The sequence below is a fragment of the Macaca fascicularis genome, chromosome 6 (assembly GCF_037993035.2).
Source record: "Macaca fascicularis isolate 582-1 chromosome 6, T2T-MFA8v1.1".
Taxonomy (NCBI): Eukaryota; Metazoa; Chordata; class Mammalia; order Primates; family Cercopithecidae; genus Macaca; species Macaca fascicularis.
The window spans coordinates 82,237,913-82,264,869 of NC_088380.1; the positions used below are offsets into that span (position 1 = coordinate 82,237,913).

At 39.2% G+C, this 26,957-nt stretch overlaps 1 protein-coding gene across 5 annotated transcripts in view; it reads right to left on the reverse strand.

Moving 5' to 3' along the window:
* AP3B1 (adaptor related protein complex 3 subunit beta 1) overlaps positions 1 to 25,684 on the reverse strand; it is a 297,879-nt gene extending 272,195 nt beyond the window's left edge. For all 5 annotated transcript variants that reach the window (XM_073993667.1, XM_045393910.2, XM_045393911.3 and 2 more), the window contains exon 1: positions 25,438 to 25,684. Coding sequence is in view for 4 of the 5 variants with exons in the window: in XM_045393910.2 (XP_045249845.2) it covers positions 25,438 to 25,565 (128 nt within the window). In the remaining variant the exon portion in view is untranslated. The remainder of the gene's footprint in view (positions 1 to 25,437) is intronic.
* Between the last annotated feature and the right edge of the window lie 1,273 nt (positions 25,685 to 26,957).

Sequence of the window (26,957 nt, forward strand, 5' to 3'; positions counted from 1 at the left end):
CTATAATCCCAGCGCTCAGAAGACACAGTGGGAGAATCTTGAGCACAAGAGGGTGAGGCTGCAATGAACCGTGATGATGCCACTGCTCTGCGGCCTGGGTGACAGAGTAAGACCCTGTCTCTCTCAAGGGAAAAAAATTTTTTAAAAAGAGCTCCTCATTCACACCAGCTTTTTCCCCCAGTACATTTCCCAAATTGCCATGTGGGAGAATAGAACTCAAGGAGAAGTCATAGTCTTAATAACTTGAGAAGACAAATGTTGAAGTCCAGGGCTGCCAGAGTGACTGATACTTGAAGGACAAAATTACAGAGGAGGGAACCAGAGATAAGGTACACAAAAATCTGTGTGCAAAATGCTGGCTACAATTCTTAAGGCAAGATTCCAGGAAACACAGCAAAAAACAGCAGCTGGGAGGTGAAATACCTAAGCAGAGATTTCAGCAACCACACATTATTGGGAAGAGAAGCTAGAAATCAAGTCTGTCCTCAGAAGACAGGATTTGGTGAGTGCCCTGGACTTTGGACTTTCCATTAAGATTACTGAAGGGCCACAAAGAGTGCTAAGGAAGATGCCCGAGGAGCGTAAGAAGTTCCATAAACAAGACCTTAACAAGTCTAAAACTGAGCTTTGACAAGATCAGAATGATCTGCTTACATTCTATTTGCTCGGCTGGAAAAAAAAACAAAAACAAAAACCCAGCCTTGTATGGAAGAAGCTATCACCCAAAGCTTCAACAATCATTTTTATCCTAAATACTTAGCATCTGATCAAAACTTACAAGACATACTAAAAACAGGAAGAAATTACCCCCACCCAAAAAAGAAAAAAAAAAAAAAACAGGAGCCGATCCATGAGTGACTCAGATACCAGTTATCACACAGGGATTTTAAAATAATTACAACTAATAGGGTCAGGAAAATGTAGAAAAGACAGACAAAACAGATGAAACAATACAGAAATCAACAAGAAGTAGAATCCATACAAAACAATCAAATGGACATTCAGAACTGGAAAATACAGTATCTGAAATTAAGAACTCATTAGATAGGTATAATGGCAAACTGGAAATAGGAGAAAAAAAGGATTATTGAACTTCAAGGCAGGTCAAGAGAAAATATACAAATTGAAGCACAGAGAAATAAAAGAATGGAAAAAATAGAAGAGCATCAGAGGCATATGAGATAAAGTTAAAATTTCTAACATACCTCTAATTAGAGTCCCAAAGAGAAAAGAGAGAGTATGAAACAAAAGCAGTATTTCAAGAGATAATGGTTAAGAATTGTTCTGAACCTATGAAAGACATAAACCCACATATTTAAAAATCTTAGAAAAAAAGGACAAACATAAAACTACACCAGGTACAGCATAGTCAAACTGCTGAAAACAAGAAACAATGAGAAAAATCTTAAAAGCATCCAGAGGCTGAGCAAGGTGGATCATGCCTATAATTGAGCACTTTGTGAGGCCAAGGCAAGAGGATTGCTTAAGGCCAGGAGTTCAAGACCAGCCTGTGCACAACATAGTGAGACCCAGTCTCTATAAAAAATATATTTTTTAAAAAATTAGCTGGGCATGATGGTGTGCACCTATAGTCCTAGCTACTCAGAAGGCTGAGGCAGGAGGATTGTTTGAGCCCAGGAGTTCAAGGCTGCAGTGAGCTATGATTACACCACTGCACTCAGCCTGGGTGAGACCCTATCTCTTTTTTCTTTTCTTTTTTTTTTTTAAGCATCCAGAAAATTACCTTGAGACAGGAGTCAACAAACATAAAGGGCCAGACAGTAAATATTTTAAGTTTTACCAGTCATATACCATCTCTGATGTAACTACTCAATTCTGCTATTGTACAATGAAAGCATCTATAGGTAATATATAAACAAATGGACATGGTTGTATTCTAATAAAACTTTATGTACATAAACAGATAGGTGGTTTGTTGGCCCCTACCTTAAAAGGAATAACATTTCAACAGACATTATAAAGGCCAAAAGATATCAGAATGACATATTTAAAGGGCTGGAAGAGAAAAGAATGCCCACATAGAATTCTATACCCAGGATATTAAAAATATCCTTTATTTCACTAAAGGTGAAATGAAGTGGTTTTCAAACAAATAAAAGCTGAAGATCTGCTGCCTGGATATAGGGTATCATTTCAAAACGAAAATAATTTTACATTTATATGCAATTTATATGGATTCTAAATTTGCAATTTCCATATATAAAGCAAATGCTGACAGACTAATGGAAGAAAAACACACATTCATAATCATGATTGGCAATTTTTTTTTTTTTTTTGAGACAGAGTCTTGCTCTGTCACCAGGCTGGAGTGCAGTGGCGCAATCTCAGCTCACTGCAACCTCTGCCTCCCGAGTTCAAGCAATTCCCCTGCCTCAGCCTCCCAAGTACCTGGGATTACAGGCACGCGCCACCACGCCCAGCTAATTTTTTGTGTTTTAGTAGAGACAGGTTTCACCATGTTGGCCAAGATGGTCTCAATCTCCTGACCTCGTGATCCACCTGCCTTGGCCTCCCAAAGTGATGGGATAACAGGCCTGAGCCACCATGCCTGGCCATGGTTGGCACTTTTAACACACCCTCTCAGTAATTAGCCGAACAAGCAGACGAAAAATTCAATAAAGGTGTACAAAATTTGAACAACACAATTAAACAACTTAAACTTACAAGCATAGAATAGTATATCCAACAACTGCAGAATAAACATTCTTTTCAATTGTACATAGGACATTTACCAAAACAGACTATATGCTGGATAAGGTTTCAGGAAATTTGAAAGGTATAAGAATCAGAGTATGCGGAATCTAAATAGAAACCAATAATTAAAAAAATAAAAACTAAAAAGAGCTCACATATTGGTTTTTTTTTTTTTTTTTTTTTTTTGAGACAGGGTCTCACTCTACTGCCCAGGCTGGAGTGGAGTGGTATGATCACAGCTCACTGCAGCCTCAAACTCCTAAGCTCACGAGATCCTCCCACCTCAGCCTCCCAAGTAGCTGGGACTACAGGGATGTGCTACCTTGCCTCCCAAGTAGCTGGGACTACAGGGATGTGCTACCTTATTTTTTGTAGAGATAGGGTCTCCCTATGTTGTCCAGGCTGATCTTGAACTTCTGAACTCAAGCAATCCTCCCACCTCAGCCTCCCAAAATGCTGGGATTGCAAGTGTGTGAGTCATCATGCCAGCCTGCAGCATACTTTGTGAATTGACAAAGTCCAAAATTTCATAACTTGTGGGATGCAGCTAAAGCAATATTTAGAAGCAAATTTAGGCAGGGGGAGGTGACTCATGCCTGTAAGTCCAGTATTTTGGGAGACCAAGGTAGGAGGATTGCTTCAGCTCAGCAGTTCAAGACCAGCCTAGGCAACATAACAAGACACTACTTCCACCAAAAAAATCCAAAAATTAGTTGGGCTTGGTGGCACACACCTATAGTCCTAGTTACTCAAGAGGCTGAGGTGGGAGGATTGCTTGAGTCCAGGAGTTCAAGACCAGCCTGGGCAACACAGCAAGACCCTTTAACACAAAAAAATCAAAAAATTAGTCAGGCATGGTGGCATGTGCCTTTAATGCCAGCTACTCAGGAGGCTGAGGTAGGAGGCCCACTTGAGTCTGGGAAGCTGAGGCAGCAGTGAGCCAAGATCGTACCATTTCACTTCAACACGAGTGACAGAGCAAAACCCTGTCCCTGAGGAAAAAAAAAAAGAAGCAAATTTATATTTCTAATTGCAATACAAAATCAGAAAGATTAAAAATCAATGATCTAAGTTTCTATCTCAGAAAGGTAGGAAAAAAAACAGTAAATTGAACTCAAAGTACAAGTAACAAAATAATAAAGATACAAGAAGAATTTAATAAGAAACTAACATGTTTTGCATTTATAGTATATTATTAACTTATTTAGCTACCTGGTATTATTTTCTGAAGCTTATATCTTATTTTAACATCACAAAGCCTCTATGAAACAAAACTACAATAGAGAAAAATCGACAAAACTAAAAGCTGATGTCTATTTCAAATAGGTTGTCATGAAGACTTAATAAAATCATAAAGCACTTATCCCTGGGCCTAGCACATTTATTTATCCAACACCCATTATATGCCAGAAGCTGCTCTAAATATTGGAGTCCCTGATATTGTAGGACTTCAATTTTAACAAACAAGGAATTAGTGGAAGGGAGTTTAAGGGGAATGACAGGAAAAAAGGAGAAAGGAGGGAGGGAAAGAGGGAGAGAGGGAGGCAGAGAAGGAAGAAAACGGAGGAAGAAAAACATAAAGAAAGATCAGGTAAGTAGTACACAATTAAAATAAGGAATGCAATAAAGTAAGACTGGATGATCACAAAAGACCTCCATGGATAAGTGATCTGAGGTCTCAAAGTACAAGGAGACAACCAAAGAAATTATACAACATAACAGGGCAAGAACAAACGTGGCTATAAAGAACCCAAAAGAAGATCTATGAAGGGCCTCTAAACGTAGGCTGAAGCAGATTACATTCCTTACCAATCCATAACAGATACATAATAAACATTAGTTGAAAAAACAAATGAAAGCAGGCTATATACTAAACTTGTTTCTTAGAAAGATACAGAAAAACTCTTTCACTGTAAAGTCTCAAAAGGATCCATGATCCCAATAAAAGTTAAAAGCCAAGCATATATCTTCCATGTCTTCATATCATTCACATGCGGATTAAAAGCCATGATGTCATACATACATCACAGGACATCTTCATATTTGCCATGACCTTTATCAATGCCCTCAGCTACTTGGTCTCTTGGTAGGCAGCAGGAAGTATGTTTTACCTTTGCTCAGGAGATTAGGAATGTCTTCTAGAATGTGACTCTTCAGTAATATATTTGTCAATGTTTCCTTTTATTGCTTCTGAGACTCCCCTAATCTTAATCTTCTATACGAAGTGGCGTTTTTGGTTTACAGCGCTTTTAAACAGTGAAAAGGAACTTTCTGCCTGTTACAAATTTTATGCCTCAACATATATAAACTCAACTATGTCAGTGGCTCTATGAGATTTCCTGTAAAACTTTTTTCCTACAAATAGATAAATTCACACAGGTATGCAAAAACTTATGTTGAAATATTGTTTATGTGTGATGAAAAGTGAAATCAATCAAATGCCCCTCCAAAAGGGGACTAATTAATTATGAGGAACTATGTATTACACAGAGGTTTAAAACAGGGGTCCCCAACCCCCAGGCCACAGACCATTACCCATCTGAGGCCTGTTAGAAACCAGGATGTCACATAGCAGACAAGTGGCAGATGAGGAGTATTACTGCCTGAGCTCCGCCTCCGGTCAGATTAGCAATGGCATTAGATTCTCACAGGAGTGCAAACCCTCTTGTAAACTGTGCATGCGAGGGATTCTAGGTTGCAAGCTCCTTATGAGAATCTAATGCCTGATCTAAGATGGAACAGTCTCATCCCCAAACCAACCCCCACTCCTTTCCGTGGAAAAACTGTTTTCCACGAAACAGGTCCCTGGGGACTGCTGGTTTGGGGATTGCTTGTTTAAAAGATTAAAATAGTATTATATGTTGATACGAAAGATCTTTAAAATATACCAGGTGAAAAGCAAGATACATAGAGAATAGTATACATAGGATCATTTAATTTTTTAAAAAATTTTCTGAAAGGACACATAAGAACTTGTTCTTTGTAGTTACATATGAATGGGAGGTATGGGATATGGGATTGGAAGTTATATCCTTTCCACATCATTGACTAATTTACCACTAACATGTCTTGCGTTTAACATATTATTAACTTACTGAGCTCCATGGTAGTGGTATTATTTTCTGAAGTTTATAACACTGTCTTATTTTAGTATCACAAAGTCTCCATGAAGTGTGTGTAGCTATTATTGTTCCCACTTAATAGATAAGTAAACCAAGGCTCAGAATATATAAAGGTAACATAAGTACAAGATTACACAACATGTGAGAAATTCTAAAATCACATGCCTTTTATGTATATCGTCATAAAACCAGGGAATGGCAAAGCAAGGAATTAAATTTCAATCTTGTTTTAAAATTCAATATTCTTCCCATTCACCATACTGCACTGTCAATTTCTGCTATAAAGCTGACTATATTAAGAATATATTTCAATGGCTGGTCACTGTGGCTCATGCCTGCAATCCCAAGACTTTGGGATGCAGAGGCAGGAGGATCGCTTAAGCCCAGGAGTTCAAGAACAGCCTGGGCAACATAGGGAGACCTCATCTCTACAGAAGAAAAACATGTATTTTTAAATATATATTATATAAAATTTATATATATTACATATATTTAAGTCCTATATACATGTATATATAGGTATATATATGACTTATATATATATAGGACTTAAATATATATATATATTAGCCAGGCATGGTGGTATACACCTGTGGGCCCAGCTACTCAGGAGGCTGAAGTGGGAGGATCAGCCTAGGAGGTTGAGGCTGCAGTGAGCCGAGATCGTGCCACTGCACTCCAGCCTGGGTGACAGGGTGAGACTCTGTCTCAGAAAAAAAAAAAAAAAAGAATATATTTCAAGAACTATAAAGTAACACTTATAAAAGGTATAAAATCCATAACCTGGAGTGTCATCCCCCTTCCTACTTAACCTATAATCACAACAATAATTTTTCTTTTAAACTCAAAATTTTTATGAAAAGAAAACTGATCACTAGAACCATAGTAAACGCTGATCCTAATTATTCTCAATGGTAGTCTAAAACATCTGTGATACACTTCTGTATAAGTCAAAATAAATTTTATTTTCACTGACATTACTTTGACTGTATTTGGTTAACATTATCTCATGTAGATTCATCAGCTCAAAATTAATTAGTATTACAGAATAGTGTATTCCGTCCAAACAATTCATCTTTGTTGGCTCACATGGCTCACTGCTATTGGCATGCCACGGTAATAATAGGCATGGTGCCACAGTAACAGATGGGCATACACACAAACATGCCAAAGAATCCGTTTGTGCATCAAGTTTGAATATTAGTATTAGATTTTCCTCCAAGAAATTCATAAACTATTGTAGAGGAAATATAACTTTTCTACAACTGTGTTAATAAGATATGCCAACTCAAAGCTAGATTAATTTTTAAATTCTTTAAAAAACAACAACAACAACAACTTTCCAGGGCCACAGAAGGCAAGTTTTCCATCTGATGAGTTTGGATCAGCATTCTGTATAGGGAATTCAGGAAACCAATATGCAATCTCTACCCTAGATAAGCTTTGTCCCTGAAGCACTTGGAAATCTCAGTAAAAAAAAATTAGTTTTTAAAAAGTCACAGGGCAGTATTACAGATGAAACAGTTCTAGATATCTGTAGCACGACAATGTGAATATACTTAACACTACTGAAACTGTACACTCAAAAATAGTTAAGATAGTAAATTTAATGTTATGTGTTTTTTACCACAATGTTTTTTAAGTCACATGGTCCCACCAAGTTTCCTGATGAAGGCTACGTAGAACCAGAAACAGAAAAAAAAGTCCTACAAATTCGTACTTGACAGGAATAGAATCTAAAAGTGCAAATCACTTAAGTTTCATGTGATTATTTTAAAGTGTGCTATCACTGAAAAACAATTATCGGCCAGGCACACTGGCTCGTGCCTGTAATCCTAGCATTTTGGGAGGCCAAGGCAGGTGGAGCACCTGAGGTCGGGAGCTCGAGACCAGCCTGACCAACAAGGCAAAACCCTATCTCTACTAAAAATACAAAATTAGCCGGGCATGGTGGTACATGCCTGTAATCCCACCTACTCGGGAAGCTGAGGCAAGAGAATTGCTTGAACCCAGGAGGTGGAGGTTGCAGTGGACCAAGATCGTGCCACTGCACTCCAGCCTGGGCAATAAGACCAAAACTCCGTCTCAAAAAAAAAAAAAAAAAAAAATCTATTGTTAATTATCCCATTATAATTTATTTTTAAAACACTAACTTATTTCCATGTGTTGTTTTACATTTTTGAAACATAAACTTATCCTATTGACCAAACTATACTGAAACTTACATAGTTTTGCTACATGAATGAAAAACAGTTTTACAATACTAAGAATGCTAAGAAAAAAATCATTTGCAGTCACTATCATCCAAAATTATTTAAGTAATATACAAAATATCAAAATAGATGGGACTCTGTGTGTATGTATGTGTATATGTGCTTACACACACACACAAAAAACCCTGCCTTTCAGGCACTTAACCACATATTCTCTTTAAAAATAAAAAATAAAAAAAAGCTACTGACCTTGAGCAAACCAATCTGTTTTTAAGGTTGATATTGTCAAATAAGCAGAAGCTATTCATAAGAACTACATGTTTCTAACTTTATTTAATTTCTTATAATTAACATTATAGAAATGTTAACAGCATTTCTATAATATGTAATGTTAAATATGAGTTGCCTATTTTGATACTATTAAAGTATTTGTAAAATTCGTATTGTCCCTAAAGGTGCTAAGCTCAAATATTCAGAAGAGTGTCCTAGACTTCTGGATTTTAGGGACCAGGTAAAATTTCAACAAATATTCTAGCTAATAACACAGGGTTGCCCACTTTTACTTTGCCAGATAAAAGTACAGTTATGCACAACATAACAACACTTCAGTCAATGACAGACCACATATAGGATGGTGGTTCCATACAGTTATAATACCCCATTCTCACTGTTCTCTTCCTATGCATAAATATGTTTAGATACAGGAATACCACCGTGTTATAATTACAATACTTATCATCATGTTACAATTATGGTATGGAGTACAGTAAACACCCTTACGGGTTTATAGCCTAGGAGCAATAGCCTATACCATGTAGCCTCAGTGTTTAGTAGGCTATATCATCCAGGTTTGTGTAAGTACATTCTACCACGCTTACACAAGGAAGAAATCTGCTAACGACACATTTCTCGGAATGTATCTGCATCACTCCACGATGCACGAGTGTATAACAAAAACTACCCTCTATTATCACCATTATTTCATAACAGAACATAGGAAGGATGTTTGCATTCCTCTGATTATTAGCACAGTAGCCAACTGTATTCCTTTTATAGTAAAAACTGCTCACATTATTTTGGGTTAATGTACTTCAGATACTATGTTTTCATTTTTTTTTATTTCTAAGTATTTTCAATATTGACCTTTTCAATAACCACACACATCTCAAGAATACAGCTTTGACAGAATTTGATTCAATATAATGAAAAGTGCAATTATTTAATTGTAGGCAACTATATTGCTCTCATCTCAATACATTCTCAAATATGTCTACAGCTCTGCCCCTCGTAATTACAGTTCAACATCACCAATGAAAATGTGCTTCCCACTTTCCAAATGTCCTTTCAGCCACTCATTTCAGTCAGAATGGTCTTCCCCTCAAGCTTGAAATCTTGAAGTACTGATTGTTCCCCCTCTCCTCACCCAAATCTAGTGGGTAACTCAGTCCTACATATAAATCCCTCTTTCATAATTTACTTTTCTTCCTCTTCACACCCACCTAAACAGAGTCCAAACCATCACTACATTGCTCATAGACTTTTCTCTTCCTCTTTTTTTTTTTTTTTTTCCTTTCTTTTTTTGAGATGGAGTCTTGCTCCATCACCCAGGCTAGAGTGCACTGGTGCAGTCTTGGCTCACTGCAACCTCCGCCTCCCAGGTTCAAGCAATTCTCCTGCCTCAGCCTCTTGAGTAGCTGGGACTACAAGCATGTAATGCCCGGCTAATTTCTGTATTTTTAGTAGAGATGGGGTTTCACCATGTTGGCCAGGCTGGTCTCAAACTCCTGACCTCAGGTGACCTGCCCATCTTGGCCTCCCAAAGTGTTGGGATTACAGGCTTGAGCCGCCGCACCTGGCCCCTCATAGACTTTTCTAACAAGACTTTTCCTCTATCTCCAATTTCCTCTATTTCCTCTATGGTTCCTCTATCTCCAACTTCTTTCCTACAATCTGTTCTCTATACAATGTCATGTTAATCTTCCCAAAACACCACTGCAATACTCATTTGTAATAATCAACTCTTGTTCTTAGAAGTTTAAGTCCAATTTTCTTCACACACTAATGACTACCTCTCAAATCTCATTGCGCCTCCTCTTTCTGCAAACTGGTTCACTCACTGTTTCAGAATATTTTACGTTTATTCTTGGTTGTTCCCTGGGAAGAATACTCTGCATCCTTTTTTAATCCTTGTGTCAAGGCCTAAATCCAAGTCTACCTTTTCCAGCAGCTTAAGCCTTCAATGATTATTCCCTCCTTCAAAATCCTATAGCACTCCTTATTCCATTTGACACAATGCAAGTATTAACACATTTTTTATGTTAATGTTCTGATGCCTCAACTAAAGAAAAAGTTTATGAAAGTGCTCCGCAAACTGAGACATGGACACCTGACCCATAGAAAACTGTTTTCAAAGAACAAATACAGAAGTCCAGGAGGTCCAAAGTCAGGGAAGCATGAGGGAAGAGCCCCCATAAGCCCAGAAAACATGGGAAATAGTTCTCTGTTTGGGAAACTAAGCAACTCTCAGGCAATCGCACATCCCGGATTACGCTGAGGACTCAAAAAGTGGGGAAATACTAAAAGTAGGTGGGCATGGTGTCCTATAAAAATTGAAAGTGTGATCCATACAGAGTGAACCTAAGAATATTTGGATGGGAGAGTAATCGGATACAAAGTTAGATGGCGTGAAGAGGCCACCCATATAAGAAGACATTTACAGCTAATGTGATTCTGATAAATCCAAATCCAGAAATGGTTTCTGGTTAAATAACTGGGACCCATATCCATAACACTAGTTCGTGAACAGAAGAGTTTTAAATGCATTTAGTGCAAATAATTGAGCCAATAGTGGCTTGGGTTAGGTGGGCCCTGGAGAGCTATAGAGAATGGGATTAACGAAGGGAGAAAAGAAGCTCCTAAGTCTAGGAAAAACGTGGTTTTGAACAGACAGAATTTAGCCTTGATTCTACCGTCAATGTTCAGTAGGCAGGAGAGAAAACAGGATTAGAACATTAAGGAAGACCAGTGGGGACTTATAAGTTCTTGAGGCATATGGAGAGAATGCCAGAAAATCATAGAAAATAAAAGTACTATATAAATATAAGGTATTATTGGGCCAGGCGCAGTGGCTCACGCCTGTAATCCCAGCACTTTGGGAGGTTGAGGTGGATGGATCACAAGGTCAGGAGATCAAGACCATCCTGGCTAACACAATGAAACCCCGTCTCTACTAAAAATATAAAAAATTAGCCAAGCAGGGTGGTGGGCACCTGTACTCCCAGCTACTTGGGAGGCTGAGGCAGGAGAATGGTGTGAACCCGGGAGGCAGAGCTTGCAGTGAGCCGAGATCGCACCACTGCACTCCAGCCTGGGTGACAGAGCAAGACTTGGTCTCAAAAAATAAAAAGTAAACAAATATATATATATATATGGTATTATTGTTATTATTACAATTATAATGCCGGTTTGTATCCCCCACACCAAGAACAAAGGCTACACTGAGTAGCCACTTAATATGTTTGACAATTATGGAGATGGTGGTATGGAAGTGGCAGCGATAAATGACAAAATTAACTGTTCTTGTCTCCAACAATTACCTAGGCATATTTATTTATGTCCTGTCCTGTTCCCCACCTTTAAGGGGGTTTGGGGCAGTCAACTATTTATAACATAGATTGAGACTGCAAAGTTTTAAAGGGGAAAAGGAAAAAAATTACAAAGAAGCAAAGATAAGGTAAATACCCAAATACATGCAGCAAAGTTCTATATACTTGCTAGTTGCAGGTCATAAAGTTTCCTCTCAGTTTTCTAGCAGCTACAGTGTAAAGGAATAGGAGAGAGGAGAAAACAGGGATTTATTTAATGGGTACAGAGTTTCAGTGGTGCAGTATAAAAAGAGTTCTGGAGAGGGATGGTGGTAACAATTGCCTAACAATATGAATATATTTAATGCCACTGAACTGTGCACTTAACAATGGTTAGGTTGCTTGATATCTTGTCAAATAGGAGAAAAAATGGTTAGGATGATAAAGTTATTCAGGTGTATTTTACCATAATTAAAAATAAAATAAAGAAACTACTCTAAAAGAAAAAAAAAGCTCCTTAGGCTCCATGTCTCCCTGTAATAATCATCCTTTCTCCACCTGAAAGCCAAAGTTTTTCAGAGAAGTGATCTTCTTTCACTCACTCCTCACCCATCCACCAATCCACTGCCATCTGACTTCCACACTCAACATCCCTTGACACTGCTGTCACCACCACCAAGGTCACCAACAACTGCCTTATCACCAAACTGCCGTACCATTTTACTTGATTCCACACAAGTAGCTGGCACTGCTGACAACTTAGCCCCTCCTCTTTTTATTTCTGTTAAAGCAAAACATATATAAGCCTGTCTTCTTTTAGGAAAAACAAGAAATAGGATGCTTCTTCAAGAACAGCTTCAAAGCCATAGGATACAAAAGAAGATTGAAAATTTAAAAAGTTTAAAACAAATACACTTTTTACTCCCTTGTACTATAATAATTGTTCCCAAATCCTTGATAATCACACAGAAGAATTACTTAGTGCTTATTAATTTCATGTATTTTTATGTGGTGCACATTAAAGGCACTTTGTATTAGGCTGGTGCAAAAGTAATAGAGGTTTTTGCCATTAAAAGTAAATATATTTAGTTGTTTCAAACACTTGTGAAATACAATTCAGAAAAACTGAAGTTTGATGAAAATTTAAAAATTAAAAACAAAGCAATGGTTAATGTGAAAATTAACAATAATTCTAAAATGATAATAGCTTAAAAAAAGTACATTGTATTAAAAATAAACAGGCCAGGCATGGTAGCCCTGCCTGTACTCCGAGCACTTTGGGAGGCCGAGGCAGGAGGATGGCTTGAGCCCAGGAGTTCAAGACCAGCGTGGGCAACACAGTAAGACTCTGTCTCTACCAAAAAAAAAAAAAAAAAAAGATAGGCATGGTGATACATGTCTGCAGTCCCAGCTATTCAGAAGGCTGAGGCAGGAGGATCACTTGTGCCCAGGAGTAAGATATGCTAGGGTCACTGCACTCCAGCTTGGGGCACAGAAAGAGATTGTGTCTCTTAAAATCAAAAAACAAAAATGGAAAAAAAAACTTTAAATGACTTTAATGGTGTTACAATGGTAATCATAATTACTATGTTTATTATGTACCAGGCACTATTTATATATGTTAAATCTTTTAATCCTCACAACTACTCAATGAGTGTAGGTACATTATCATCCTCATCCCCATTTTACAGATAAGAAAACCAAGGGCAGAGAGTTGTAAAATAATCTGTCCAAGTACCACTTACTAACTCTGTGCCACATTTTCACACCCATGAGTAGTTCCAGAGTGAGTGTGTCTAACCATCACACCACACTCTCTCAACAAACCACACAATAAACCATTTATCTGCCATCTTCCTCCTAAAGAAGTAGGAAGTAAGTTTCGCCCTTTCCTTACACCTTAAACACAATTAAAAAACTTAAACAATCAACTTTCATGGTTTCCCCAAACTGAATTCTCCCTTCTTAGTTTTCTAAGTAAGTTCCAATTCTCCTACTCTCTTCAATGTAGACTTTACTAAGATTCCTCGCTGGCCTTCTCCTCACATGCCACACACACACTTTCCACTCAACAGCTCCAACTACAATGTCCTCAACTAATGACTCCCAAATCTACGTCACCAGCCCAGGTATCTGTCCTGAATACCTTATCTATGTATCTAACCGCTCAATGAATGCCTAACTATCAATTCAAATTCAGCAGATCCAAAATAGACCTCAACAGGTTCCCTCCTCACTCCAAACTTACTCTATCCATCCGTGTTTCCAGTATCACAGAATTCTAGCATCATTCACATACTTGTCCAGTCCAAAAACACTGGTGCAGCCAATGTGATCTTTTTTAAAAAATAAATCGTTTTATGTTGCTCCTATACTTTAGCACTCCTAAGTGTGCAAACCTTCATGATAAAATCCAAATTTCTGAGCATGGTATGCAAAACTCTTCATAATACAGACTCTGATTACCTCCTAACCATCTTTCATCAGTCAGTCCCTCATTTCCTCCCAACTATGTGCTCTTGCCATACTGAATTGTTTCCTGTTCCCTAAATAAGCCATAAATCCTTGCCTCTAAACCAGCAGTATCCAATAGAATGTTCTGTGATAACAGAAATAATCACTTATCTGCATTAACCAATATAGTAACTGCTAGCTACATCACATACATGAAATGTGGCTAGAGTGGCTGAGAAACTGAATTTTTTAATTAAATTAAATTTAAATAGCTACTTTTGGCTAGTGGCTACCATATTGAACATTACAGCTCTAAACCTAGGTATATGCTATTCTTTCTGCCTGGTATACACAGGTATGTGTGGAAAGTCCTCATCAGTGCTACTATCTAACATCATTAGTATTCATTCTTTTGCAAGGTTATTCTATTTATGTAGTTAATAATTAATACGGTCCATTCTATATAAGATACTATTTAAATCCTTTAGAGGAGCTAGCTACATAACCTCATTTGTATACCTTAGTTGTTTACTTTCCTAATAGCTAATAGATAGTAGTTTAACTACAATTTGTCCTAAAAGGACTATCATTTTAAGAAATGACCAGGCTCCATGCATTGGTAAATGAAACAAGTAAATTATAATGTCATATTATAAAAGCATATAGCTTTACTCTAAAAACATATGATATACACACACATACATATAAATATATATGTAAGAGAAAAAAGGCTAAAAGATTATACAATATTAACCAATTTCTTCTGGATGTTGAAATCAGGGTTGTTATTTTTCAGCTAACATGTATCTGCTAAGTTTTCTAGAAGGAAAAGGGGATATCAGCAATTCTCCAGCAATTTTCCTTCTCTCTACTGCATCATCTATTTTTCCTCCTCTACATCAGTTGGTTCCATCAGCAAACAAGATAATACAGTTTATCCTACCTTAAAGAAAAATTCCTTGACATAACATTCCTCTCCAAGTGCTGCTCCATTTCTCTGCTCCTCTATACTTAAAAGCAAACTAACGGCCAGGTGCGGCGGCTCACGCCTGTAATCCCAACACTTTGGGAGGCCGCGGCGGGCGGTTCACGAGGTCAGGAAATCGAGACCATCCTGGCTAACACGGTGAAACCCCATCTCTAACAAAAATACAAAAAAAGTTAGCCAGGCGTGATGGCGGGCGCCTGTAGCCCCAGCTACTCAGGAGGCTGAGGCAGGAGATTGGTGTGAATCCGGGAGGCGGAGCTTGCAGTAAGCAGAGATCGCACCACTGCACTTCAGCCTGGGCGACAGAGCAAGACTCCATCTCAAAAAAAAATAATAATAATAATAACCATACCAATTACAATTCTTCTTCTCCCTTCTCTCTTAAGCCCACTCATGAGGTTTTCAGCCCCACCAGTGCACCTAAACTGCCTGTCAAGGTCACCAAAGTTCTGCCCAGTGACAAATCCAAAACTCCCTTCTCAGTAATCATCTTACTTGGCCTGTGTGCATTATTTGACACAATTACTCCAGGAATGTCCCAGGACTGACTGACTCTGACCTCCTTCTACACTCACTTCCTCGGTGTCTCATCCAATCCCATGATACCTGATGACACCCAAATTTATACTTCTAGCCTGACTCCTCCTCTAAGCTCCAGACTCTGATTTCCAACTGCCTATTTAGTATCTCCACATGGATGCCTAATCGCATCTCAAACTTAACATGCACAAGCTCTTGGTCCCCTCCCCCCTTTAAAAACAAAAACAAAAAACTTCTCTTTGCACAATATTCTTCATTTTAGTTGACAGCTATTCCAAACTATCAGCAAATCTCATTGGCTCTACCTTTCAAATATATCCATAACTTACCCACTTCTCTCCACTACCACCAATCTGATCACCTTCTCTTGCCTGAATTACTGTAACAGTCTCCTTGCTGGTCTCCTCGCCTCAAATCTGCAGTCTACTCCTAGTTCAAGAGGCAAAATGTCCCTTTAAAGGGTAAACAATCATTTCACCCCTCTGCTCAAAATTCTCCAAATGGCATTCCTTCTCACTCAGAGTAAAATCAAAGACCTTACAATGATTTTTCAAGGCCCTACACAATCAGGTCTCCATCTTCCACTCTGCCCCTTATCTCTCTGCCCTCATATTTTACTAATTAATTTCCCCCACATCCTTCTTGACCACATTCTCAACCTAGGCTTTAAAAAACTTGCAGAAACCCCATTCCAAGAATAAAGTTGGGTGATGCCTAGCTCTGCCAACCTATGATTTTGGAGACACCCTACTATGGTTTCAATGTGTCCCCTCCAAAATTCAGATGTTCAAACTTAATGGCCAATGTGATGGCATTAAGAGGTGGGGCCTTTAAGATTTAGTCATGAGGGCTCCTCCCTTCATGAATGAGATTCAGGTCCTTGCAAAAGAGGCTTCACAGTCTTCCATCCTCTCGCCCTTCCACCTTCTGCCCAGTGAGGACACAGCATTACTCCTCTCCAGAGGATGCAGCAATAAAGGGCCATCTTAGAAGCAAAGAGCAGCCCTCACCAGGAAACTAAACCTGCCTGTGACTCAATCTTGGATTTCCTGGCCTCCAAAAATGTGAGAAATAAAATTCTCTTCTTTACAAATTACCCAGTCTCAGGTTTTTTGTTACAGCAGCACAAAACAGAGACAGGGCCTTATTCGTTCTCTCATTAGTCCAGCTACCATGCCAACTCACTCAGCTGAATTAAGGACACTAGACTTCTAATTAGGTTGGTTCCTATCAGCAATATAAATAATCAGTCCATCAATAAACAGATATTGGCTATAAACTGTTCACTTTTGTAGATCTATTAAGTCTTTCCAGCTGATATGCTAAATAAGCCTTCTCTAAATACACGAACCAACGTTATTCATAATAATATGAAATAGAGGAAAATCATTTCCTTCTTGATTATTCCACTTTAAGCTCTTCATTTTAAATTTTGAATTTGGACTGCAGGCAATTTGTTTTTGTCAGTAGTTCATTTATATACACGAGTGCAATACTGTCAAATTATTTCACTATAATACATTTGTCATTCCATGGGCATTTATAACTTTTCATGCAGCAAAAAAGAACATTTCAACCAACCATCTGTCTGCCTTTTTCGTGTGCTTTAATCATTCAGCTCTGGTAATGTTGTTCCAAATACTAAATATTATTTAAAATAACATAAAATCTCACATCTTATGATTTAATGGTAAAGTTTGAAATTTAATTTTCAGATTTTTCTCCTCAAATTTTACCAGATCAGTGATTTTAAAAGTAACATATCCTACTGTCAAGAAAGAATATTTTCTTGAATATTTATTAAGACAAAATGTAAAAGTCAGAACCGGCTCTCCTTCAAGGAGATATGCAAGCAAAGCAAAATAAGATCAAAGGTTTTATTATCTGTTGGAAAGTAAGACTCTGTTTACAGGCAGTATTTCATCAAATTTCTATTCAATGTAGTAAAATCTTATTTAATTTGAAATATATTTCAGGAATTAAATTATATTATAAATGGAACCCCACTGCACCACTGAAATGACAATCCTTAATTTGAATAGTTGGCCCTTTGTAAAACTAATGGTCTTTATGAAGACAAAAACAACTAGTTTAGCTGCTAGGAATGCACTGCAGATACTAGTATACAGTTTCTTCTTTTGTTTTTAGTCACCTTGGAACAAATGCTGAAATTTACCTTAGTGAAAAATAAATAAAATACTAAAATTTCCTAATAACTTAATGTACCCCTTGTTTTAAAAAAAAAAAGTAGGATCCAGTTTACATATATAGCAAGCAACTATGTTAACAGCTCTAACACCAGATCTAATGACCATAAATTTCAATTAGCTAAACATAATTAACAAGACAGATCAGTTATCAAAACTGGAATTATTAGAACACAAGGTATTTAAATCTTCAGAACTTAAAGATGATCAGATGTATAACAGTATGCTAAAAAAATCATGACTGAAGCACATTTTCATAGCAGCAACCCTGAACTCCTGAGCACAAGAGAAAGGAATTTACAATGAGGAAGGAGCCCGTGCCTCTTCATGTCATGCTTATGACTCAGGGCACCAACATTTTCAACATCTCATACTAAAACATCCTTAACATTTCAAAATTCCAGCATTCCCATTTTCTTCGGTAAATCACTGTTTACACAAACAAAGGCTTATAACAAATAATTTTCAAAAGGTATGTCACACTGAAAAGTTGAATTACACAATTTAACATTAATTGTATACTTGAATTACTGACAGTTCACATTAACCTTATGTCTCCAAATAAAGTCTAAGTTTCTTAAAAACAAGATAAAGATCTTATAATTGTTATGTATTTTTATGGTGAAAACACAGAGGAATGAACCATACATGTGGAATGATCCAAGATTTGGAGGTAAAGATGCCTTTGAAGACGGGGATAAAGACTAAATAAAAATCCTGATTGTAAGGTTCATTCCATACCTACATGACAATTCCTAGTCAGTTAACTCTAACCACAGCAAAGACCCAAGCAATCCCATGGAGAAAATGGTTGTTCTGAACCTACACACAATTAGCTCCAGGGTGATGCTGTAATACAAAACAATGGAAATACCAGATGAGGATTTCCTTCTGCATAGGGTCCACTGAATCAGTCGTGCTTCATTTTTTAACAACACTGGCTAATGAGAGAGCAAATGTTAATGGAATCTAAATCACTGAATTGAGTAAAAGGATCTGAAAATATTTAATTAAGCAAAATTACGAGCCAGACACTTTGCTAGGCACCTTCACACAAATCATAGTCTTTAATATGAGCAGAATGTGTGAACGATTTATGTACATAAATATTTAAGAAATATTCACTGAGCAACTACATAAACTGAAAATACAGAATGAGATAAAGGTTTAAATGAGAAATACTAGGATAAGCAAAAAGAAAGTGGAGCAAGCACTAAACAACTAGACTGTGAAAAAATGTTAAATGAAAAAAAAAACACCCAAAAATATGATACAGACACTAGTTAAATTATTAATAAAAAATGGACTTAAACACAAATAAGTTTAGAACCCCATAGAGAGACACAATGACTTTTTGAGGTATGTCAAATATAATGTGTTACTATTAATAAAATTGTATTTTTAATAAGGTATATTCAATAACATCACCCTAAGTAAATGAATCTCACTCAGCTGCATTTCTATATGCCTTCCTGAAAGACACAAAAAGTAGTGGAGATAAAGTCAGAGTTGCTATAATTGCATACAAACCACAGACACATGTAATCTTCCTACTGGACTCTCCTGAGAATCACTGATATTAAAGGTTAAGAAGGAATATGATAGAGTTTTCATGTTTGATATTATAAAGTTGACAATGAATAAGATTTAAGTTAAAAAATAAGTCAGGCTTTACTGATGCAATCCAAATACACTGAGTTATATTACTGACTACAGGAAAGCATGCAGTCCTTTGCTTGGATCTAAATTAGCTCTTTGAATCTAAACAAATGAAAAGCCCACCCCAATTTCAACAGGGAGTAAAAATGCTACCTTTCAAGGTGTTCGGGAGGTACTGCATTGCTAAGTTACTGGCCGCTAAAGTCACCTTTCAATTGTTAAACCCAAAGGCCTCCTTTCAGCCTTCATTCTATTTGTCCTTACTCTACAACTCCTGACATAGCTGAACATTTCCTTCTTTTAATTTTCCTGTTAGCATCCTCTTTTTTAAACCTTTCCATAGTTTCCCATCCCTGTGAGCTCTGTCTCTTTTTCTAGTTCTTCCATTCATATTTTATATCCTGGTGTCCCCTAGGTTTTGTCTAAACTGCCTTCTCATCTAACAAGAAGTCTTCCCTTGGCCGGGCGCGGTGGCTCAAGCCTGTAATCCCAGCACTTTGGGAGGCCGAGACGGGCGGATCACAAGGTCAGGAGATCGAGACCATTCTGGCTAACACAGTGAAACCCCGTCTCTACTAAAAATACAAAAACTTAGCCGGGCGAGGTGGCAGGCGCCTGTAGTCCCAGCTACTCGGGAGGCTGAGGCAGGAGAATGGCGTGAACCCGGGAGGCGGAGCTTGCAGTGAGCTGAGATCCGGCCACTGCACTCCAGCCTGGGTGACAGAGCGAGACTCTGTCTCAAAAAAAAAAAAAAAAAAAAAAGAAGTCTTCCCTGGGTGATTTCATCCATTCCCATACTTTACTGCCTACTATTCAAAATTGTGATGTCTAAATATCCACCTCATCTGAACATGCTTTTTCTTTTGCAAATCTTCTGGTTTCTACATACTCTGCTTAGCTAAAGGATCCATCTTTCCTCCACCTGGCAAAAACCTCAGGCTTCAAGATCTAAAATGTCACTACCTCAGTGAAGTCTTCACCAACTTTCCCAAATACTGTTAGTTAATACCCTAGTTTAGAAATCACTTTGAAGTACACCATCTTATGAGATCCTCACAAAAGAGGCAAGTATTATCACATCCTGTCTAGAAATGAGGAAACCGAAGTTTGAAGAGATCAGCAACTTGAACAAGGAAGCACTACTACAAGTGGAAAACATCAACTTAAATCCAGGTCTTCTGACTCTGGGCCCAATGTTTTTTGGTTTTTTTCCCCGTTTTTATTTATAGAGACAAGGTCTCACTATGTTGCCCAGGCTGGTCTGGAACTCCTGGGTTCAAGCAATCCACCTGCCTGGGCCTCCCAAAATGCTAAGATTACAGGCAGGGGCCACCACTCCCAGCCTCATGTCCTTTCTAATACACCATGATGCTCTTAAAAGAAAAGAGATTTACAACTTTAGTAGCTTTACTATTGAAATTAAGAAAAATTAACTAGTCTTGTCTGTTTGTTTCTAGAAATTAATTCCTAATTAAATGTTTAATCCAGTAATAGAATTATTAAAATTACTTTTAATTATACGCACACATACCCAAATTGGTTAAGATAAAAGAAGTTTGTTTTTTTTTAATGAAGAAAAATAACTTAGAAAAAAACAGAAACAATAGAAGTTGAGAACATTTCAAAAAGAAGGAAGGGGCCAGGCACAGTGGTGCACGCCTGTAATTCCAGCACTTTTGGAGGATGAGGCAGGCGGATTGCTTGAGCCCAGGAGTTCAAGACTAGCCTGGGCAACATGGCAAGACCCAATCTCTACAGTAAATACAAACATTAGCTGGGCATGGTGGCATGAACCTGTAGTCTGAGCCACTCAGAAGCCTGAGGTGCGAAGGATCACTTGAGCCCGGGAGGTTGAGGATGCGGTGAGCCATGATTGCACCACTGCACTTCAGCCTAGGCAACAGAGTAAGACATGTCTCAAAAAATAAAAAATGAGAGTACAAAAATAAGTTCTTTACATTTTAAATAAAGACATTAAAAATCTTGAAGCAAATAATCTAATACACAGGCCTTTTTAGTCAATAAATGAGGTATAGGATCTACTTTCATAAAGTCATCTAGTTCTGGTTCTGTTTGAAGGGAGGAGAGGATAAATAATACTGATAAATAAGATTAAATTCATAAAACAAAAATCTAATACTATGACTAGGAAGTACCTAGGCATCATTGAGATGGTTAGTGAAGGATCAGAGAACACAGAGCTCTAGGCCAAGAAGCCAAAGAGCACAACAGTAGAGGGAGTTGCAGCTGAAACATTACCATTTTGCAGCCATTGAGGAAGACAGGTTCAGGAGATTGATCAATGGTTGTTAAATGTAGAAGTGGTCAATTTAAAAAAGAGCAAGACATCTGCATGGTCTCAGTGTCTCCCCACAGATAATTTGATTAAAAAAAAAATAGAAATGATACAATAGAGAAACTGGACAACCCTGTGACTAGGAAAATTAACATCATGAAGATGGACACCCTACGCCTCCAAATGTAATAGTTTGAGAAGCACGCATCACCTATGGTAGTATTCCGGCCAAGGATACATAACCTGAATCTAAACATGAGGAAACACCAACAAACCCAAAAATTGATTAACATAAAATAAAATAATAGGCTTGCAATCCTTAGATATGTCAAGGTCGTGAAAGACAAAAAAGGCTCAAGAACTACTCCAGATTAAAGAAGACTAAAGAGACATGGCAACTAAATTAAATATATTATCTTGGACTGGATCCTGTACTTGAGGAAAAAAATTCTTGGGAAAAAAGAAAACACCTTTATTGGAACAAACGATAAAATTAGATTACATACTATAGATTGTACACACATTAAATTTCCTGAATCCATCAACACTGTAAGTTGCGTAAGAGACTATCTTTGTTCTTAAAAGTTACACATTGAGATTTTAAGTTTAAAAGAACATGATGTAGGGGCCGGGCGTGGTGGCTCACACCTGTAATCCCAGCACTTTGGGAGGCCGAGGCGGGCAGATCACAAGGTCAGCAGATTGAGACCATCCTGGTTAACACGGTGAAACCCCGTCTCTTCTGAAAATACAAAAAATTAGCCGGGCGTGGTGGCGGGCGCCTGTAGTCCCAGCTACCTGGGAGGCTGAGGCAGGAGAATGGCGTGAACCCAGGAGGCGGAGCTTGCAGTGAGCCGAGATTGCACCACTGCACTCCAGCCTGGGGGACAGAGCGAGACTCGTCTCAAAAAAAAAAAAGAACATGATGTGTACAACCGAGTCTCCTATGGTTCAGAAGACACATAACATGAATACGTATATGTGCCTGAATATGCATGGGGAGAGTGAGTGACAGAGACAGTAGGCAAGCAATGTAGCAATTTTTTTAATTGGTAAATCTGCAAAAGGGTTGCTCTCAGTGCTATTGTTGCAACTTTTTTGTAAACTTGAAACTATTTCATCAGAGTAAACCATTAAAAACCAGAGCTGAGGAAACAGGGTGAGCTTCAAGTTTTTTACATAAATTATGTCATTCGATTTTTTTAAAAGGCAAGTAATATTACAGTTTTATAAATGAGAAAATGTGGACTCAAGAGAGATTTAATGACCATTTCCAGAACAGGGGTCTCCTTGTTTCTGTACAATTCCATTAGATTGCAGGTCAACAGCCAAATGTTTCTAATCCCTGGAAGCTTCTCTGGTGGTACTACTTAGAGCTATTTAAAGTTTTAAAGCTTTCGTGAGTTGTATGCGCTCACTAATAAAAATACCATACATTTCATCAAGTAGTAAGTAGACATCGAAACTTTTGAGAGAATGGGCTCTAATATTAGAGCCTCTGAGTTCAAATTCAGGCAGTTCAATGTTCTAGCTTTGCGGCCTTTCCCAAGTTAACGATCACGCTCCAATTTCCTCACGTGTAAAGTGGGAGCAGCTGGTAATAACCTGCAGGGTTGTTAAGAAAACTGAATGAGATAATAAATGTAAAGTGGTGCCACAAACACTCAATAAATATCTTTTGGGGAACACAATTCAACCATGGTTATTTGCATATATTACATACCACCTCTAATCAATTAGCTACTTTTATTTTAAATCCAACCTATTAGGTCACCTCAAGAGCACTGGTCACAGAGTCAATGGCCATAAGTTTTTTGGGTTTTTTTTTCCAAATCAGGTCAAAATTTGACAAAAATCTTTTTCCTTTTTTTTTTCTTTTTTTGAGACGGAGTCTCACTCTGTCACCCACTAAAGTTAGAGTGCTGTGGCGCGATCTCGGCTCACTGCAGCTTCCACCTCCCAGGTTCAAGCGATTCTCCTGCCTCAGCCTCCAGCTGGGATTACAAGCACGAGGCACCACGCCCGGCTAATTTTTGTATTTTTAGTAGAGACGCGGTTTCACCATGTTGGCCAGGCTGGTATCGAACTCCTGGCCTCAAGTGATCCGCCCGCCTTGGCCTCCCAAAGTGCTGAGATTACAGCCGAGAGCTGCCGTGCCTGGCCCCAAATCTGACAAAAATATAAGAGAAAAGCCGGAAAGAGGAGAGTAGCCGAAACAAGCAAAGTGATCGCGATGGGTTTAGGAAGGCGATCTGGCGTGCTAAATGGCGTTTCCGGAGAAATCCGAAAACTATTGCTTTACAGAAGTATACTAAAGAGCTGCCCTGGGTCTGGAAACCCCTTAAGGGATCAAAATGGATGCAATGGGTATCCTTCTCCAATGACACCCCTCACGGGGTGTTCACAAACCATAAAAGTAAATTAATTTGCAAAACAGATTGATGCCAATTTACAGGTTAATTCAGTCTAAACATTTTGCTAACAGTAAAGGCAACAAGCTCCGTACTTGCTCTAGAACAATGGATCACCAAATGCATATAATGAAAAATTATATGAAATGAAAATGAAAAGTTACCTTACTTTTAAACTTTTCTAACCTGGGAAAAAGGAAACGAAAATATTGTATCGTACATACTATCTATATGATTTTGATCCTCAATACAGCCAAAATGTAATCCCAATTTCAAGTAGTAGCACTTTCTAGACTACCCAATATTGTTAGTAACGTTTAATTTAAATTTTAATTATACCCTCTAACATATCTGCAAAGCTACCAGCACAGCTATTCTACCTTAATTTAGCGTGAATTTAGCGACAGACTATTATGTGACCATATTGCTTAGTAATGAAAGATTTAAAATAAGAGAAACGTAAAAATGATAATTGTGGTAAATTTAACCACTACCACCACCCCAATACCACCATCCCACCCCCCAAACAAACAACTTGGGATTTCTTTCCATTTCTCGGTGATACTTTTTACAAAACTAAGTGTATCTTAACATTCGTTTTTAAACTTCACATTATTAATTTGTAAAAGTTTAGGATTTGTTCATAGTAACACTCTTAAAATATTTTCTATTCATATGCTTATTTTGGATTGGTGTTTTTGTCTGTAGTGCAAAGGATATAATCCAAGAACACTGATACTGGTATAAACCAATTTGTCCATTCAAACAGCCTAAACCCACCTCTCTCCTCCTACACTCCGGGGTCACAAAATAACTTCCCACAAGCAACACTCGCACTCTCACCTTGACCAAAACACTCGTTTCACCCTAATCAGGGAATGTATCAAAGTCTGATCCGGCGAACGATAAATAAACTTAGAAGACTATGCTCAAAATTCAGATTCCTGAGCCCAGACCAAGTCCAATTCAATCAGTGTCTTCAGGGGTGGGATCTAAGCTCACCAAGCGGTTTCCTTTTCACTAAAGTTTGAAAACTACTAGAGACCCCTACACACACACGCCCCAAACTCCCCCAACTCCCACCACCGCCAACCAACCCCACCCACCCACCCGTGGGACACGTTACCGCCCAGCTCTGCTCAGATCTCAGGGCGACCCCGCTCCACTCCAGGGAGCCCACCCGGCGCCCACTCCTCCGAGTCCCCAGCTCCTCCCTCCCATCCCCGTACCCCAAACCTTTCTCCTCACTTCTTCAAATCGCTGCTAAAGAGGCCGAAGGCCCCCGAGGGGGAAATGGTTGAGGTCGCCTCCTGACCCAGCTCCGTCGCCTCCCCTCCTCCGGACTGCTCATTGTAAGAAAAACTGTTGCTGGACATTGCCGCGGTGCTGGCGGGTGCGGGGTTGGTCCTGCCGGGGGTTCTCTCCGAAAGGTTCCAGTCCAGAGGGCACCGAACAAAACTAGTTCGCGTACCGAGGAGCGCGCGCAGGCGCTTCCGGACTCGTCACCGCTCCCTGAGCCGACCTAGCAGTCCACCCCCTGCGCATGCGCAGTGTGCGGGAAGGCAGGATACCACCCGGGCCGTCCAGGCCTGCGCGGATTTCCCTGCTCCGGGCTTTAGAGGTAGCTGAGCGGCTGCGAGCCTGGCTGCGGAAAGGGAGGCAGCGGGTGGCGAACTGCCAGGCTCCCGGCCCGTGAGGGGTGTCATTGGAGAAGGATACCCATTGCATCCATTTTGATCCCTTAAGGGGTTTCCAGACCCAGGGCAGCTCTTTAGTATACTTTTGTAAAGCAATAGTTTTCGGATTTCTCCGGAAACGCCATTTAGCACGCCAGATCACCTTTCCTAAACCCATCGCGATCACTTTGCTTGTTTCGGCTACTCTCCTCTTTCCGGCTTTGCCTTACTTTCATATCCACCCGAAACAACTTTTCTCCCAGACTTTAAGGAGGCCTCTCCCAACGATGGTTTGGAGGATCCGCACAGAAGCGACCATTCCATCCTTGCAACGAAAATCTTGGAGGCAGACCGGCGCGGTGGCTCACGCCAGTAGGGCACTTCGGGAAGCCGAGGCGGGCGGATCACTTGAGGCCAAGAGTTCGAGACCAGCCTTGGCAAAATAGCGAGACCCTGTCTCTGCAAAAAATATAAAAATTAGCCGGCGTGGTGGCTCGCGCCTGTGGTCCCAGCTACTGAGCCTGAGGTGGGAGGTTCACTCAAACCCAGGAGGAGGGGGTAGCGATGAGTTGAGATCGCGCCTTTGCACTCCAGCCTGGGCGACAGAGCGAGACCCTGTCTCAAAAAAATTAAAAAGAACAGAAAACATCTTGGGACCACCAGTTCCAGTTTAGAGCTGAAGTGGTGCGTCCTACTGGCGTCTAGCTACCAAAAATAAAATGGACCACCTTGCGCGCCAGGCGCAGCTGTCATCTGACACTTCTGTGTCCTGTCGCCGTCGTGTCACTCACTAATATGCACTAGGGAGCCTAGGCGGGATGCTTGCCTGGCCCCGGAGTAGCTCTCTCCGGGTGCTGGCACCCGAGAAAACCTCTTTCCAGGAGTGACTTCCCCCAGCCCGCCTTCTCGGTTGGGTTTCAGAGCCTTCCCTCTCTTCTCCCCAGTGCCTCCCGTCCAGGTAGGCGTTAACTCCCAAAGCCTTGGCGGCCAGGTACTGAAACTGTCAAGGGATTCTACCAGGTAGAACGCGAACGTGGAGACCGGCAGCCTCTGGGAAGGCGGTGGGGCGTTTTCAAGGATCAAAGTATGATC